Source organism: Sebastes fasciatus, chromosome 12, assembly GCF_043250625.1.
Source record: "Sebastes fasciatus isolate fSebFas1 chromosome 12, fSebFas1.pri, whole genome shotgun sequence".
NCBI lineage: Eukaryota > Metazoa > Chordata > Actinopteri > Perciformes > Sebastidae > Sebastes > Sebastes fasciatus.
The window spans coordinates 8,374,152-8,393,044 of record NC_133806.1 but is presented as its reverse complement, the minus strand read 5'-3'; the positions used below and the strand labels follow the sequence as shown (position 1 = coordinate 8,393,044).

The window sequence follows — 18,893 nt, the reverse complement described above, 5'->3', positions numbered from 1 at the left end:
CTCGCCGCCTCGGGAAACTCCCTATAAAACTTTTAAACTAACCGTTGTCGATCCAAAATAAAGACAGATTCAGCAACTGCATGGCTTATTTCTCTTTTCAGAAACACATTTCGGTGAACTATTTTCGTGATATAAGAGAAGAAAGTTTCCAAACGAGCCGCCATGTTGGCTCCGGTTTGAAAGCTGGGAGCAGCAGCCCACGAGGGAAAGCGTTCGTACAATCAGGCGCTGAGTGCTTTGTGTCTAGTGGCAGCCCGTCAAGCGTCCAATGCTGGGAAGCGAGGCCATCCCTCGTGCTAAGAAACGCCCCTGTCGACCATAAGAGTAGCAGGCCCTATGCTGGATATGCTATTACAGATCCCACTGACACAACACTGTCAAATGTAGGCTAAGGTTCATGCAGGAGCCGCCGGTGGAAAATATCTTGGACAAAAAGGAGAAAAGTGGACACAGAGTGACAGATTTTACTAGTTCCTATTTCTTCTCAGAGATAAATGGGAAGCCAGTGTGCTTGGCGTGTTCACAGCACCTTTCAGTGCTCAAGGAATATAATACAAGAAAGTATAAGAACTTGCAAGGACAACTGAGAACAGAGAAGATAATAATTTGCTGGCAGGTTTTTTGAGGAAACAGCCGTCTGTTTTTAGTCGTAGCCGAGAGATCAGCGAGACATCTCAGGCTGTTCATCATCTGTTTTGTAAATGAATTGTTCATTAATTGTGAACATTTTGAGAATGCACTTGAACCTTACACTAAAAGAAAGGGAAACATTTGGAGGTGTTGTTATTTATAGGTTATTATGCAATGACTAAAAGGAGTTTGACACCTCTGATCACATTCTCCCAGTTTTATTTATATATCAATAATTTAACCTTATAAACTTAATAGATTTGAACCAGGACTTTCAGTATTTGATCAGGACTTCCTCAGTTTTCTGTTCCCTGGCTGCCACACATTTTTGTAAAAAGGGAAGCTGTCTCTATCGCTTGATAAATCCCACACCACTATTAATATAGCATAACATGTTTTACACTACAATCTCACACGTTTGTCAACTTCGAACACTGAGCTACAACCCACTGTTTCCTCCAAAAAAATTAAATTACCACCTCGTGGTTGTATGCTTCCACCAACCAAGTCAAGTTACAGTTTACATCCATGTCTGTCCAAAATGTCATAATTTCATCATTTTATCTTGTTAGACATTTTTGTGAAATTGTCATAATTAGCTAATTAATTCTTAAGATATGGCCAAAATGTGTTTTGTGAGGTCACAGTGACTTTTGATCCTCAAAATCTGATCAGTTCATCCTCGAGTCCAAGTAGATGTTTATGCCACGTTGCCGGTACGGAGGCACAAAATAAGAAAGAGGAGAGCATCACCTGTGAGTTTGTGTGTGATTGAAATGTCGGCATATTGATGTCGTAAAATAGAGACTTGCTATTTGTTCTGGAGGAAACTGGAGAGAAGAAAGTGGGAGGAGGGACAAAGCTTTGAGTGCCGGCTGAAACCAACTCTAAGCTCCTCTGAGGGCTGAAATGAGTTCCTCTGCTTTTTAAGTGCTTTTTCATTTTGAATTTTACACATTTCAGAAATGTACACCCAGAGAGACTTATGGCACAGAATCATAGTACGAACAGCTCTCTGGGCTCACTGTCACAATAAGGGCAGTCCACTCACCTCGCCGTGATTGAAGAAAAAACACGTCGTGGTAACAATGCCGCCCAGTCGACTGCCACTAAACAGGAAAAAATGGAAAGAAGTGGGGACAGGAGATAGAAGAGGCAGAGAGCAAACAACAGATTCAGAAAGGTCAGCCTCCATCTCGTGTTTCACATCCATATTTGACAGAACTGCTAAATTGCATTCTGTCTAGGTCTGACAGCTGACAGCTGAGCGATGACTTGGACCATAAAACTGAATCCTCTCGTATCTGAGCGTGACAGCAGGACAGAGCCCCGGGCAGGAGCGGAGTTACCTGAGGTAGGCGCCGTAAATGAAGAACAGGCTCATCATCGCGCCGTTCAGCAGGAACACAAAGGTCACGTAGAAGTACGCAGGGTCGCCCATCCCTAATGTACACAACAACAAAGAAAAGGACAAATGTTTTTCAGAGTTAAGCGTGTCAAGTAACAAAAAGATTGAAACTAGTGCTGGAACTATTGACCAATTGATTAGTCGATGAATTAGATGATCGATGAACGATGTGGCATATTTGAGTTCTGGGGAACTTACAGAACACTTCCCTTTGACCAGCTAGTGTGTTGACTTAATCAAACCAGTAGATGTAAGAATCTATTACACTGAATAATAATATGTCCCCTTTTTGATACAGAAACTTCCTGAATTAGTACTCAGAGATCTAGTGGGTAGACGCAAATGGACTTCACCTTATTGAATTAGCAGGTACGCAGGAACAGACTGACAAGGCTGTAGTGACTAACAAGGTACTTGGAAGTGTGTTGACATTATGAAGAGCTGTTGAATCGGCATGATGTGACGGTAAATCACGAAACAAACAGAAAATGGAGCTTGTTCCAACAGCAGCTCAGTATGAAAATGGGTCACTCTGCGTATCACAAAAATAATGTAGCGTGCGACAGTTACAGGAAATGTTCCCACTCTCTGACTGTGAGCTCTTATGCAAGGCAGCTTGCGTCAGGTTTGTGTAAACACTGTGAAAACAGCCCGTGTACATCGACCCGGGGGTGCCTCGCTTCACTAATGGCACTGACAGAAACACACAGATTGCAGCTCCACAAAGGAAAACCGACAACAGCTTGTTTACCGTCAGCAGATTTAGCCTTCGAGGAAATGTTCCTGAGAGCGAATAGCAGAAATCTATTTGTGTGCAATAGGTTAAAAGCATTGCGTTTCCCTCGGGGCTACTATAATAATAACAATGTGTCCCTTGCTGTGTTATACATGTTGTTCTACAAATTTGTTTTGCTGCCATTTATCCTTAATGTCATACCTTTGCTTGAGATTCCTGACATGAATTTTTGAGCTTTCACTATTCTTTCACCTCAATTTCTTTTTTCTATTTTAATTGATAATAGCACTGAAACAATTATTAGTAGATTGACAGAAAATGAATTGCCAACCATTTTGATAGTCACAAAAATGCACACATTACCTAATTTCAGCTTCTCAAATGTGAGGATTTGCTGCTTTTCTTTGTCTTATGATGGTTAAGTTGTTAATTAAATATATATATATTTTTTTTTTTTCCGGAAATACCCTGAAGGCCTTTACACACCGGGGGGGAAGGGGGTTGGGGTCTTTCGTGCGATTAATTTGCAAGTCAATATATTTTTTCAAGCTGTTGTTTTTGTCATGAGTACTTTCACACTGAACACAAATATTACGTGGCGAAAAAGCGGTGTAATTTTTTTTCCGAAACAAGGTCGATTTACTGAGCATTTTCACTCTAGCTGTGAACCGCTACAACCCCCGAAAGATCGATTGCGTTAATGCGTTAAAGAAATTAGTGGCATTAATACGAATTTGCATTAACGCGCTATAGCATTAACTTTGACAGCCCTAGTGTTACTGCTTTAAAGGGACTTAACTTCTTATATGTATAAATCACCTGGGTCGGTGTCCCAAGCGCGCTCGCGTGTGGCTTTGCTGTTCAGACAAGACTCCAACACAAACTACACGGAGGCAACAAAACAAAACAAAGTTCTATCTAGTGAAGCCCGTCTTGCAAAACAGTGTTGGCCGCGGTCGGAGTACGCGGGGGAGACCGTAGCTTTGGTCTCCGGGCCGGAGTCTCTGCTGTACTCTGCTCCTCTGCCTGCTTGCCTTCACTCAGCTCACTGCACCTCATGTGCATGCACGCACACTAAACACTGCAGAAGACTTCGTAGCTCTGAGAATATCTAGTAAATGTAGAGTGGACGTTTGTGCAGAAATAAATGCTGCAGCTCCTCCAGTTTTCCGTGTCTTGTGAAGTGACAGGGCTCCGCAGCGAGAAACGTTATCGTCTGTGAACGGGTGCCGGTGTCCCCCTCCGACCCTCCAACACTAGGATCAGCGTTGATTCATGGAGAGACCTCCGTCTGGTCAGCTAACATTACTGCCAAGCAGGTGAAATATAGAGTGATATTGTGGTTTTAGCTGACGTGTGTCGCCTCACTGTTTTGAGCGATGCTCGTTCATGTCTATTTAGAGCGAGCAAGCACGAGCCCGACGCTGACTTTCGTTGACTTAACGGCCACAGGTGTCGCTGTTAACAAGCATTTCTGATTCTTACAAACAGTCCCTTTAAGGCATCGATTCACCTGTAATCTGTTGAGCACTTCTGTAGAAAAAACAATTTCATTAGAGTTTTGATCGAAAGAGAAAAATAAATAGGAATCAAGACTGCTTGAGTCCTTTGTTCAATTCCTTAGGTAAAATGTATACATGTTCTCTTAACTGACAACTCCCCGTGAGGCTGTTTTGACTGCATCTGTCCATCAGTCTGAAGAAAATAATCAAAGTCTGTGAAGAGATTAGTCATCTAGTCAATTCAGCGTGAGACTGTGTGAGTATTTTAAATGTTAGTGTAGCTCCAAGTTGTAACAGGGAAACTATCAGTTTCTACTAATGTAGTCATCATTCAGCTTGCTGTCTGTATGTGTGTGTGTGTGTGTGCACAATTGAGCGTATTTGCAGATCAGACTGCAGCTCCATGGCGACAGTCTTTTACCTTCACAGCTGTCCACAGGAGTGAGTCCCTCTCCTCTGTTGATGGACCAGCACATCTTTGTGGGAATCCCAAAGTATCCCATTATACCTGTGTACATCCGGTACCAGCTGGCCAGGACCACCTGTGGAGCAGAGACGGATAAGAATGAATGCAAAGCCTGTTTAAACAACATGTCTGCGAGTACAAACACACAGGATTCCCACTGAAGTCCTGTAGAATTCCATGACTTTCCCAGTAAGCGTGAGATTGCTGCCCTGAGCAGAACATGTTGATCTTTCCTGCACTGTTTTGTTTAAACTAGTAAATAGCGTAGTCCCTAATACAATTTAAGTTTCAAGTTTATTCATCACATACACAATTATACAAGTATAATGCGCAGTGAAATGCTTATGTACCTCTCCGGCTGTACAGTGCAACCAACATAAACCAGCCAACGTAAATAATAAACCAACATAACATCACCAAACCAACATCACAAAAGTGCTAACAGTGCAAACATTACAAGGTGTAAAGTGAATGATGGAGTGTTAGGCTCATTTATTGTATTACTGGGGGCGTGGCCCAGAGATCCTACTCTGGATGACATATTGCCGGTCTGATGTATAGCACCATGAATTGCACATCACTTGCAACAGCTATCTGACCCTTCTCAAGATCCGATTCACAAAAGATATTGCACTAATGATATTACAGCGCAATAAAGTTTTGCAGCTGAGTGCAATTTGGCCTTTTTTGGGTGTGATTGCAATTATTCATGTGAGGCAAAGTATAAATGTTGCCTTGGTGCCAAGAACACAGAAGGCAGAACAATGGCAGACAGAACAATAATTTATTATTATTAATTTAAATACATGATATAGCACAGGAGCACCAAGATGATATTTGCTTGGCAGCGCAGCCAGGGGGTGCATTGAGAATTATACGGTTTCTTTTTGTCTTATTTGTGCAGGTTTAGCGGCTGCAAAAGCCGCGCAATCCTTTTGTGAAGTCGCCCCTGAGATGGGTAATGCTACCATACTACAAATCATATGAATGAGAATAGCATTCCAAAATCAGAATTACCTCGGGATAGAGATTGAATCTCTTTAGTGTGTTAATAACCAGGGGGTACTCTGTCAGCCGATCGTTCATGACCATGTGGAGGCCTTCCAGGAAAGAGGGAGCGTCAATAATGGTCTTGTAGTAGGAATAGTACAGACCCTGGAGACAAAAAGAAGACACATACACTTAAACTTAAAGATATACAGAAAAACTCAATGTGAGAAAGAAGTTAGAAAGAGAAATATCAAGACGGAGAGAACGGAGTGATACGGAGAGAAAGAGACAGCAGGCAGACACTAAATATAACCCCACACAACATACAACTCAGACAGAAGAAACCAGAGCGAGTCATAGAGGCTCAGCAGATGGCAACAGTTCACAGCCCATTTGGTTGCACACAGCAGGGGTGAGGGAAGAAAAATATTCTGTTTGCATATGATAAAATCGTCACCTTCACTGTCATCTCTCATGAAGGGCATGAAGCCTGCGTTGCATGTTGAATATCAGCGACTTCTACACAGTGATGCATAAACATATGCTACATTGAATGACACCCATTTGCTGATTTAGCCCTCGAGCAGCGGAAAGCGACAGAAAACAGACGCCACAGAAACTAGGAATGCACCAACATTTTGCATATTGTTAGAATCACAAGTGTCAGTTTTTGTCAGTTATACTATTGTGGGAGGAAATGATGATTTTTTTTTCTGAATATGGAGATGATGTGGAGTCAGTTTTGTCATATTCTGCCTTGAATATTCATGTTGTCTCCCACATTCACTTTAAGTTAAGACTGTAAAACTGACAAATTCAAGCCTGCTTTCCTGTTGCTAATGCCTGGTCAACTCTGGCAGACTCGCAGGTCAGAATTCACCTTTGTCCAAATTTGCTTGGTTGTCAAATAGAAACAGAGTTTGGAAGAGTCAATCTAGTGCTGTGTCATCACCTCGTTCGGTACAATAACACAATACCAGATTACGAACTGCAGCATCGCTCGCACAGACTCTCCACAGTTTGTGATCGCTCTGCTCGATACTCATTTATAACCCACACTGACAGCGTGAAGTGTTTTTCAAGGCTGAATATGAAGCAATTTTGTTGAACACAAGGCTTATGTGACAGTACCTTTATGGTGACTAGGGTTGCAACTCACATTTATTTTCCCATTACTTTCTGCCCATTATTTTCTTAGTTAATCGATTATTCCTTTGGTCTATAAAATGTCAAAGAAAATACACCCGTCATAATTTCCTTAAGCCCAAGGAGCTGTCCCTGAAGTGCTTCTTCTGTCTAACAGTCCAAAAATATAATATCATCAATCGCATTATCCACAGTAAATTACTTAAAGGTAGGGTCAACGATGTTGGAAAGCTTGCATAATTTGAAAGTAGCATCGCCTCAGGAGATCCGTCTTGAATTTAAAATGCTATTTTGACACATATTTTTAAAAATGAATTGCAGTGGGTCATATTGCGATTTCAATTCAATTTCTATTCATTGTGCAGCCCTACCCTGCAGCACCATGATCTTCCTTTGAAAACAAGTCTATAACCTTACACTTAACCTGTTTCTCACATCAGGAAATAGTGGCATCAGCTTCAAAACAATGTTATTAGAGCATTCCCTGATAAAAAAAATAAATCTATTTACCATTTCTGTCCGGAAAGCCATTTCCTTCTCCAGGTTTGACAAGTGTGAAAAGTGTCTGTCATTCTCAAACAGCTGTGTGAGGTGATGCCTGATCATAAGGAGGAGAAATATGTGAGTCTGCATCCATCCACAAAGTAAACACAGCAGTAACAGTATGAGTAATAACATGATGATGGAGCAAACTCACCAGTGGAGATACCCAGTCAGAGCAGCTGTGGATAGACAGACACAATTTACTTTAATAATAATGCTACTTCATTCATGGTCCAGAAAGAAGGAGGAAGACCACTTGGATAATAATATGGGTGGCTATAGTGGTGCATTTCCGAAAAGAAATCATATAAAACATTAGTTTCAGCTTTGTCAGAAAAACCTGTTAACACGTGTGGGAACTAATATGTCACATAAGCAGAGAGGAACACTTTGATTTTAAGATAAAATAAGATATACTTGTATTTTTGTATGTTTCAACACATACACAGTCCATATACATAATGGCACATACTATCACACACACCATGGCAGGTATTTCACCCAGGTAGTGCACTGCACCGTCTACCATCTTGCCCATATTGCACAGACAATAGCCCAATATTACACAGATGCAACATATTGCACTGTCCCTATTTAACATATTGCACTGTCCCTATTTAACATATTTAACATATTGCACTGTCCCTATTTAACATATTGCACTGTCCCAATTTAACATATTGCACTGTCCCAATTTAACATTTTGCACTGTCCCTATTCAACATATTGCACTGTCCCAATTTAACATATTGCACTGTCCCAATTTAACATATTGCACTGTCCCAATTTAACATATTGCACTGTCCCTATTTAACATATTTAACATATTGCACTGTCCCAATTTAACATTTTGCACTGTCCCTATTCAACATACTGCACTGTCCCTATTTAACATTTTGCACTGTCCCAATTTCACATAGTGCACTGTCTCAATTGAACATATTGCACAGACAATAGCCCAATATTACACAGATGCAACATTTTGCACTGTCCCTATTTAACATATTTAACATATTGCACTGTCCCAATTTAACATATTGCACTGTCCCTATTTAACATATTGCACTGTCCCAATTTAACATTTTGCACTGTCCCAATTTAACATTTTGCACTGTCCCAATTTAACATTTTGCACTGTCCCTATTCAACATATTGCACTGTCCCAATTTAACATTTTGCACTGTCCCAATTTAACATATTGCACTGTCCCAATTTAACATATTGCACAGACAATAGCCCAATATTACACAGATGCAACATATTGCACTGTCCAAATTTAACATATTGCACTGTCCCAATTTAACATATTGCACTGTCCCAATTTAACATATTGCACTGTCCCAATTTAACATATTGCACTGTCCAAATTTAACATATTGCACTGTCCAAATTTAACATATTGCACTGTCCCAATTTAATATATTGCACTGTCCCAATTTAACATATTGCACTGTCCCTATTTAACATATTGCACTGTCCCAATTTAACATTTTGCACTGTCCCTATTTAACATATTGCACTGTCTAACCATATTGCACTGTCCTTATGATAGCTTTATGTTACGAGTTGTTGAAGTTGAATAGACATGAATGTTTGTAACAGGTTCAATCTGCACCGTGGGACTCTATAAATCTCCTGCCTGGAAGGTAAAAGTTGGTTCTCCTGATTTAAGATGTGAGTTGTGAGTCCGACACAATTTGCTGTGCTTTTTAATGTGATGTGAATGAACAGCAACACTAGGTAGCTAACAGTGACGAGCTAGCGTCTAGGTGAGCTAACTGTTAGCAGACTAATCAGTGGTGGAGATAACTTCATGTAGCTTTAATGCTACTAGCAGCCTGTTAGCTATAGGAGAGAAGCTAACAGGCTAACAGCTCCTTAACTTACCGAGGAGGAGAGTGATGCCCAGCTTCACCACCGCAGAGGGAGTTGTTAGCCCCAGCTTGTGTCTGATACCAGACAGCCCGTTTTGATGAGAGCTGCTGAAAGCTTTGCTCTCTCTGCCTGCTGCTCTGCGAGAGCTACTTTTACCAGGAGGAGACACAACAAGCGGGCTCCTGTCGCGGTCAGCAGTCTGAGTCTGGGTCGCTGGACTCTTCCCGGTCTGCTTTCTGTTTTTAGCCACCATGATTAGTATTATATACACAAGGAAGAGAAGAGAGAGGGAGGTTTGGGGGGGCAAGGAAGAGGAAAAAACAACAGATGGGTGTGAGCTAAAGCAGCTCCACAGTTCTCTCGTATCTGGTCCTCGGATCTGCCCCCTTTTTTACTACCTGAGTGATGCTTTTCACTGGTTTCCCCGCTTCAGACACTAAAAGTAGAAATCTAGTGATGCTGCGACCTCTGCTGGAGCGTTACCGTGACTACAAGGAGCTTCTGGTGGTAACCATGACAACGCCGAGCAGTTGATTAGGGTACCATACATGTTTATCATCAGATCAGATATTCCTTTATTAGTCCCGCAGTGGGGAAATTTGCAGTGTACAGCAGCAAAGGGGAAAGTGCAAAAAACAAGATGCAGCAGCTAACACATGACAAAAAAGAGCTAAACAAAGTGTAACAAAATATGAAACATTTAAATAGAAGGAAGTATAAAAAATAGGAGCAGTATATACAGTATTGACAATAAACAGACTATTAACAAAATTGCACAAGTGGAAAATGATATTTCACAGTGAGCATGAAATGAAACTCCACCTGAAAATATTGCACAGTATGAATTACACATTAAAAAAATGTAAAATAAAAAAAAATAATGAAAAAAAATAAACAAATAACTTCAACTGGAATTATTTAAAAACGCGTTTTGCTGCTGTGTGGCACAAAAGAGAGGAACTGCAGTTATTTCATGATGGTTACGGCTGTCAGTTGTGCCAACAACACAACATTAAACTTAAAAATTAAAAATAAAACATTAAAAATGTAAAAAAACAACAACAAAAAAAACATTATTAAAAATGTTAAAATTAAAAAAAAAAAAATTAAAAAGAATATATGAAAAAAAATTTAAAAAAATAAAAATAAAAAAAACATTAAAAATGTTAAAATTAAAAATAAATATGAAACTTAAAATATATATATACTGTTTATAATATGATGAGAGGGCAAAGGTGAATTTGATTGAACTCCATGAGCACGTATTGCTGTTTATTGACTAAGTTATGGATATGAAATTTAACTGTATGAAAATTTGTCAGGTAGAATTTGTCCTTATTATTCCTGTTGGTTTCATGCAAGTTCCACCAGCATTTCAAAACCAGTAGATGTCACTAAAGGATCACAATATATCTGCACTCTAAAATCACAGTTCAACATTTAAATAAACTGCATCTCATAACAGTGGCTCTGGTTGTCTGATGCAGATTAGATACTTAGTTTATAACATTATTTAAGGGGTCACATGGGCTTCATACACCCAAACTTAAATTATTTTTCTTTTTGAATTGACATTTTTTATTGACAAAATAAGATGATATATGACATAAATAAATAAATAGTATATGTACAGCCTTCAGGAGGCATCATTTCATTGTATACGTGTTGTCAAAAGGATAAAAGACAATAAAGTCATGATCCTTTGGTATAAGTATGTGTTTGATGTTAGTGTTTCAGTGAGCATATGAGCGTATTTCTTAAAAACTTATTTTTTTTAGTATTCTTGTTCTGTTTCAACAAATTCACATTTCACTGATGGTAGCCAGCCACACTACAGCTGCAGCCTCGTTATCATCATCTGTGGATGGGAGAGATTTGGCAGGCTAATTAAAGGGAGAAGGACAATTGTATGTTCAAGTAGCAACTGAGGATTCTGTCAATTGAGCAGACTGGCAGTGATGTTGGTTCCATTGGACTGAGACATGGTGCCATAGTTATCTGGCGACAGAAACAGGAACATCAGGAAAGATGAGTTGATCTCATCTGTTTAGCTTGGAGAAGGACTCGGAGAGAGAGAGAGAGAGAGAGCAAGAGGGGAAAAAACGTCTACTTTCTGGTGGTAAAATCATGACAGCTTCCCTCAAACTCCACAAACAGACACCCGCCGGGGGAATCTGCACGTCGACTCCCGCTCAGGGTGATGTGGTGGTGGGCTTGGGAGGTGGGTGAGAAAACCAGGGAGGGTTGAGAAGTTTTTGGGAGACAGTGTGTTTATTTTCTCCGGCTCTGGGAGCCAAAAGCTGCGAGTGAGAATCACCACAGAAAAAAAGGAGGAAGGAGATGAACATGGAGTCAAAGCTGAGGTCATGAGTCTAAACATGTCATACTTGGTATATAGATAATTTGACAGGGTTTTGTGTCTTTGACCTTTGCACTTAATCTAATCATAGAGTTTATGTAATGTTATTATTAGGGCTGTCAAAGTTAACGTGATAATAACGTGTTAATGCAAATTCGTTTTAAGGTTGTAGCGTGCTCAGTCTTAAAGCTACAATGAAGATACTGTCATCATATGAAACGAGAAAACCTGAGGAATCCATTGGTACCAACCATGTCATACTAAACTGTGTTAGCCATTTTCAAAGGGGTCCCTTGACCTCTGACCACAAGATATGTGACAGATAATGGCTTCTATGGGTACCCACGAGTCTCCCCTTTACAGACATGCCGACTTTATGATAATCACATGCAGTTTGGGGCAAGTCGTAGTCAAGTCAGCACACTGACACACTGACAGCTGTTGTTGCCTGTTGGACTTGAGTTTGCCATGTTATGATTTGAACATATTTTTCATGCTAAATGCAGTACCCTCTTTCGTCACTTCTGGTTGCAAAAAAACGACGGTCAAATTCCAAGATGGCGACGGCCAAAATGCTGAACTCGAGGCTTCAAGACGGCAGTCCATAAACAGTGACTACATCCATTTCTTATATACAGTCTATGATTTTAACATTATTTTAAGGTGATACATTTTAGACACATTTTTAACCAATGTTTCCCTTTTAACTTAATTGTATTTATTACCTTAATCATTTTTAACGAGTGTTTGAACTCAAATAATCATGAATTTATGAGAAAAAATATGAAATAAACATCTCAATGAAACCTGTGTCTGAGACAGTTACATACTAATGCAACACGTATTCTGGTAATGCTTTATTTATAGAGTCCCATGATGTCCTAAGACGTTTTGTGGAAATGTAATTTGATATACTGAAAATAGAGACAAGTTAATCGAGGTTTGTTGATATTTAGAAGGAACTACAAAAATCGTAATTAATTGGAAAAACAGATGGGTTAATTAACATCCAAACTGTACTTGTATTGATAGATCTTCATAAATCAAATGATCTTGCCTTGCCTGCTTATACTGTAATGTAAATAAAATATATCCTTTCTTGACTTAATAAACAGCCCGTTCACACAAAAAGGCATATAAATGCCACAATAATGTGTAAGCCATTTAGCGTGCAATAAATACGCCCTTCTTGATTTCTGCTTGACATTTGTTTGCCATGTATTCTGTACTGACTGCAATGTAAACGCGTATAAATGGTAAGAGTTAGTAACGTAGTATAACAAACACAAACAAACGAACAATCAGGAGACTGATGTTCGAGACCACTCTTGACAGGTGTTTTGTTTTGTATGTTACGTTAGTGACGTTTGTTATTAGCAACGTTTGTGACGTGTTTTCCGTAGTTGTGTTACGTTTTCTCCGTACGTGTTTTACTTAGTTTACATATCTATTTTGAAGCCCAACCATGACATTTTCCCTTACCCTAACTGAGTGGTTTTCTTGCCTGAACCTAAATTACATGTTTTCTTGCCTAAACCTAATTGCGGACATTTGCGTGGCGTACAAAGGACAAGTAAAAAGGCTAAAATGGGTACTCATGTATCGCGGAATGTCCGTGTAATGTCGTGGTATTTATACGCTTTCCTGTGAGACCGGACTGTAATAAAAATCCTCACAATCCAGGCGAAACTGTCTCATTCCCTATCATAATCACATTTAAAGGTAATTATCTCAAAATGGGACACAATTCTCACCGAGTTGGTTCTCAGACTGTTATATTCAGACAGGCTTTCTCACTGCCCGCGCACATCTGACAGGATGCTTATTGTTATACCACCCTGCAGCAGTTGTTGTTGGACCGCCATGCATTTGTGCTTCCCCATTTTGTCTATCCAAAGCCATGTCTGAAAACCGCCAGCACATGTGGACATCGCATGGGATAAAGCCCCTTCCCTGCGTGCCTCATCTTTCATCATCACCATTTCCAAAGCCCTCCCACCCCCCGTTCCTCCTCACTCTCCTGGTGGTATTTTCTCAAACTCCCGGCTGATCCATAGCCGGCGGGCTCGGACGAAATACAATAACCGAGGCTGAGTTGTCGTCAGGGCTGTCAGAAACCCAGAGGTGTCGCTGGACGGGACGACGGTGAAGGAGAAGCTATTGAGAACTGTTAGCTCAGCTTGCGATTACACTGAGGGAATTTGTTTTTACACCAAACAGCATGGCAGAGGCACCGGCTGGGTGTGGGTGGGTACAGTCAGGGTTTTTTGGCTGAGTCAGTGTTGTGGCTGGGAGCTGACGACACCCTCTATCCAAGATGCTTCATCGAGTGTGTTGCTTAAGAGACCTCCTGTTAATCAAAACCAGCTGTGTCTAAATTAAACCCAAAGACACATTTAATGGCTGGCTTTTGCAGAATACAGTCACCTATCTTTAGATTTCCTTCTTTAACCAGCTCATACTACAGCATTGCATTCAGATCTGTAGTTTCCTGTCATATTATCATTTTTTTTTGTTGTGTAATGTGTTCCCAGATGAATGCAAATATATGATATTTTGTCTGTGCTTTGTCATGTCATCTCATTATCACATGATTCATTTTTGGGAGTCTAAACTCTTGGGAAAATAAAAACAGGTGATCAGGAAATCTGTTCTTTTTAATGCAGTATAATTTATTCATCTTCAAAATAGTCCTGCAGGAATGAGTCCTAAAACCCAGAAATGAGTTGGCACTTTTGCACTTCTGCTTCCCTTGTCTCAAAGTCAATGTTTTTGTTTTAATGGGTTTTTAGTTAGATGCCTGAAATAAGGTCTGTGGTTATTTTAACATTTTGTTCTACAATATAAAATACATAAGTAAATATCCCACTCATGAATTTTGAAGCATCTTGAAAAAGGTGGTTGCTAACAAGTGGCTAAATGAGACAACGAAGCATCATCACGCCGAACACTAGTCCGCCTTTAGCTTAGTGGTGGTTACGTGAAGTCGTGTGACCGTGGTGTAGTTCGTTTATAGCCTGACGTTATCTTTTTACCTCTGGTGATTGCATTTACACTTCAAAAATGTCTTCAAAAAGTGTTGCTGAACTGAAACTGATCATAAACATTTCTTTACCACAGAGATTATTTTTTGCATCAATCCAAGACCCAATGGAAGGGAACCCGTGCGATGCTTACTTCCGGGTTGGCCTGCAAAAACACGTCATCCCTGCAGCACTCTAAACAGCACATACATTGTGTCTTTGTGTGTCCTGTCAGCGAGGCTGAGGTGTGAAACATTTAGCGGTCTTTATAAGCTGAAGGTTTCAGAGCAGCGAGGTCGTCTCTGCTGCACAAACATCTACCAGATGGCTGCAAGAACTGAGGAAGAAGCAGAGGAGGAGGCTTCTGGCTTGGACGACAGCAAGACAACCCATTGATGCCAAAGTAACCAAGTGTGTGTGTGTGTGTGTGTGTGTGTGTGTGTGTGTGAGTGTGTGTGTGTACCCTTGTACTTCTGCTACCTTTATGAGGACCAAATTGAGCTCAAACAGAGCGTTTCAGACAGAGGGTGAAAAGAGGTGCGCAGCCGGTATGAGAAAAGAAAAATTATTTTTTAACATGAAAAATAAGCATAATAGGTCCTCTTTAATGTTAGGTTGGGTTCAGGTTAAGATTACGGTAAAGGTTGGTGCATAGACTGTATATAAGAAGTGGACGCAGTCACCGTAACGTCACCCATTGGTTCGTGGACTACGGTTTTGAAGACTCAAGTTTGACATTTTGGTCGTCGTCATCTTGTTTTTTTGCAACCAAAAGTGACAAGAGGGTCGAGCTAAGTACAACTGAATAAGACATTTTTAGGTGACAAAAAAGATTATAATTAACCTTCATGAACTGAAAACACACTGTGGAAGGGTTAAAGTTGTAAGACAAAAACACGGACAACTCCCAGACCGGACAACGCCGTGGTAGCGACCTGTCAATCACAAGGTAGCCACGCCCTAAAGCATCCCCTGCTTTATGGTCTATTTGACTCTAAATGGGACCATAATTTACTAAATGAACATCATGCTGTATTGAAGAAGACTTGAAACTAGCGATTGAGACCATAAACTCATGTTTACAAAGTTTTCTGAGATAGTAAATCAAGTGAGAAGTAGGCTCATTTTCTCATAGACTTCTATACAATCAGACTTCTTTTTGCAACCAGAGGAGTCGCCCCCTGCTGGCTGTTAGAAAGAATGCAGGTTTAAGGCACTTCAGCATTGGCTTCACTTTTCAGACCCAATCGGGTCCCAATGGGTTGGTGTTAGACACGTAGATGTGATGGTTAGGACTTAGGGTTAAATATCCCTTTTCGACCACAAGGAACCCAAGGAAACGTTTTTAGGAACTCAGGAAGCTGTGTTTCAACTGGAGGAGCAAGCAATGGAAGAAAAATGGACACTGCAGATGCACAGCAGCACTGCACTTGTATGTGTCCTCCAGCCCAATAGAGACATCATTAGACTATAATGTTCTTACAAAGTTTCAATATTTGTAAGATTGTTGTTTTATTTATTTTTTCTAATTTACTACATTAAAACCCTGTGATAGTCTGGTTTGAGGCATGATCTGAGGTATATAGTGCTAAAATCAGTCAGCCTCATACAACCCACGAAGAGGAAAACATCATTTATTTGCATTAAGATTATCTAATTTTATGTCTTTGTGCACAAGAAATTGTATTCTGAAAGCCTGACCTATTCAGGTTGTCAGTAATACTGTGTGTGTGTGTGTGTGTGGGGGGGGGGGGATTGATTTACGTGCCAACTGGCTCCCCGTGCTGCTGTGACATGTATATCACGGAGCAGAAACACATGCTGTCAATGATCACTCGTTGTTTGAGTATCAGTTATCTCAACATTAAGGCCCATTAGTATTCTCTGGAAGTCAATTCAATTAGCGCTCTCCAGGGGCCCCGGGGGCCACAACACCACATCAGTCAGGAGAGAGCGGCTGTCGCAACCACGGCGTGGGTGTGTTTGCGTGAGTGTAAGAGAGGATTTAAATCTTAAGAGGTTAACCCATTTGTGCTCGCAACTGAATCTTTTAATTCCTTTGGTGGAAGTGGAATTTTCAAAATTGGTCAACCTGTTTGGCTGAAAAGTGAGTTTTTCTTATCATACTATATCTAGTATTTAGTTCAAGGTTCTTTATTTGTCATTTTTCAATTCCAGCAAAGCAGTCATTGGCAATGAAAATCTTTGGTCTCAGGTTCTATATATATATATATATATATATATATATACAGTATATATACAGTATACAGTGTATATATATTGACATGCAAATTAATCGCACAAAAAAAATGCCTACAGTGTAAAGTTCTTGTCTTTGTCCCACCTTTTCCATAACGTCTGGTGTTCAGGCGTTACTCTTGTACATTTACTGTATAAAAGTTTATTAGAATTGTATTTTAAATCTGGCTCTAAATAAATATTAACTTAAATGAATGACTTAAAGTGAATCCAAACTTACCACAAACTTGTGATTTAATTCATTTTGCAGAGATATTGAGCCAACACTAGCGACTCTACACATTTATATTCTGTATTACAATCTGTAATAAAACTAAACAACTCAAAACAACAAAATTAAGTCTTGTACCTGTAATGCATTGGGGTTTATTCTCTTTAACTGTGTGTGTAGATATCGGTCTGTCCCGCTTTGATTTTTAATCTCAGATACCAAAGCTTTATTGTTGATATTTAGATCGCTCAAACATTTCTTTGCTAATTAATGTAACTGTAGGAAATGTATGTGGACAGACTGAGCTGAGCAGGATGGAGTTTTCCTTTATGTTAAGGTTAGTTGATGGCTTCCGAATAACTTAACAGGTAAATGGTAAGTCCTATCACACTGGGCCTACAGACAAGGACTCAGAAGCAGGACTCAAACACAAGGCAGATATAATAAAAGATTGCAAGAGGAACAAAGGGCTGTAACGCTGACTGGGAAAGCAGACAAACTGACAACAGACAAAGGGCTAAATACACAAGGGAGGAGGGGTAATCAGGCCCAGGTGAAACTAATTGGGGCGGGGCAGGTAATCACACAGGCGGGAAACACACTGGGGCAGGAAGTGAAGGATCTGAAATGAGAGACAAGGTGAGTATACCAAAATAAAACAGGAAATACTAACTAAAACTGGAAACAATGAAAACATGACCCTAATCAGGAGACTGGGATGTAACAAGTCCTTATGAGTGTTTAGGGAAAGAGAAATAAAGTGTGATTGAATGATTGTTGCCATGTGAGTATTTACGTGTGTATCTGTATGTGTGCATGAAAACGTGTGATATTTTACTCTCATGATCATATGTTTTCCCCATTACTGTCTTCAACCTGAGCTGGTGCTGCAGCTGTAGTACTTTGCCCCCCCCCCCAGGTCATTGTCATGGTAACACCTGTTTTAGGTGGACAGAACGATGGCCTTGGCCTCGTCTTAATCCTGGTAACACAGCTGCCCGGATTACCGGAGCACCTTGACCTTGAGCGTTTGAATCCCTCGCTTCCCGGGACAAAGCTGTCGGCCAGTTCACCTGCCGCTCGGCTGATGGAGAGATAAACTGAGGAGGAGACGTCAAGCTGAACAGAGTGTGATACACATCAGAGCTTCATTTCATTAAACCAGAGCTGCCGGGGGCTCAGCACAGCGTACAGATGATTATTAGCTTTTCTTTTTCTTTCTCAAAACTCATATCAGCAAATCCGTGCCATCCATCTCTGACGTGACGGGTATGAAGTTGTTTGATTAGGCATTTATTGTTGATGAACTGATGATAATGCTGCATAGATTCCCATTGCAATGCATTCTGATAGCGTGGCGGCACGACTTGAGGGACGGGGTATCATGTTGGCCGCTCCTCATTTGCATAAATTTGAGGTCTAGGCTACTTTATGCAAATCAGGGGCGTCCGGCGCGACTTGCCACCTCTGGATACTCCGTAGGAACTTTTAAACTAACTATTGTTGATCCAAAATAAAGACAGATTCAGCAACTGCATGATAAAATGTTTTCAGAAACACATTTCAGTGAATTATTTTTGTAATATAAGAGAAGAAAGTTTCCAAATGAGTCGCCATGTTGGTTCTGGTTTGAAAGCTGGGAGCAGCAGCCCACGAGGTAAAGCGTTCGTCCAATCAGGTGTCCATTACCAAGTGCCTAGTAGCAGCCCATCAAGCGTCCAATGCTGGGAAGCGAGGTGATCCCT

At 40.4% G+C, this 18,893-nt stretch overlaps 1 protein-coding gene across 1 annotated transcript in view; it reads right to left on the bottom strand.

The window, feature by feature from the left end:
* dpy19l1l (dpy-19-like 1, like (H. sapiens)) overlaps positions 1 to 9,695 on the bottom strand; it is a 31,212-nt gene extending 21,517 nt beyond the window's left edge. The window contains exons 1-7 of the mRNA XM_074652967.1: positions 9,309 to 9,695; positions 7,576 to 7,600; positions 7,389 to 7,476; positions 5,760 to 5,897; positions 4,698 to 4,818; positions 1,980 to 2,073; positions 1,682 to 1,739 (exon numbers count right to left, since the gene is read on the bottom strand). Of these exons, the coding sequence (XP_074509068.1) occupies positions 1,682 to 1,739; positions 1,980 to 2,073; positions 4,698 to 4,818; positions 5,760 to 5,897; positions 7,389 to 7,476; positions 7,576 to 7,600; positions 9,309 to 9,549 (765 nt within the window). The 5' untranslated portion in view covers positions 9,550 to 9,695. The remainder of the gene's footprint in view (positions 1 to 1,681; positions 1,740 to 1,979; positions 2,074 to 4,697; positions 4,819 to 5,759; positions 5,898 to 7,388; positions 7,477 to 7,575; positions 7,601 to 9,308) is intronic.
* Positions 9,696 to 18,893: the final 9,198 nt, after the last annotated feature.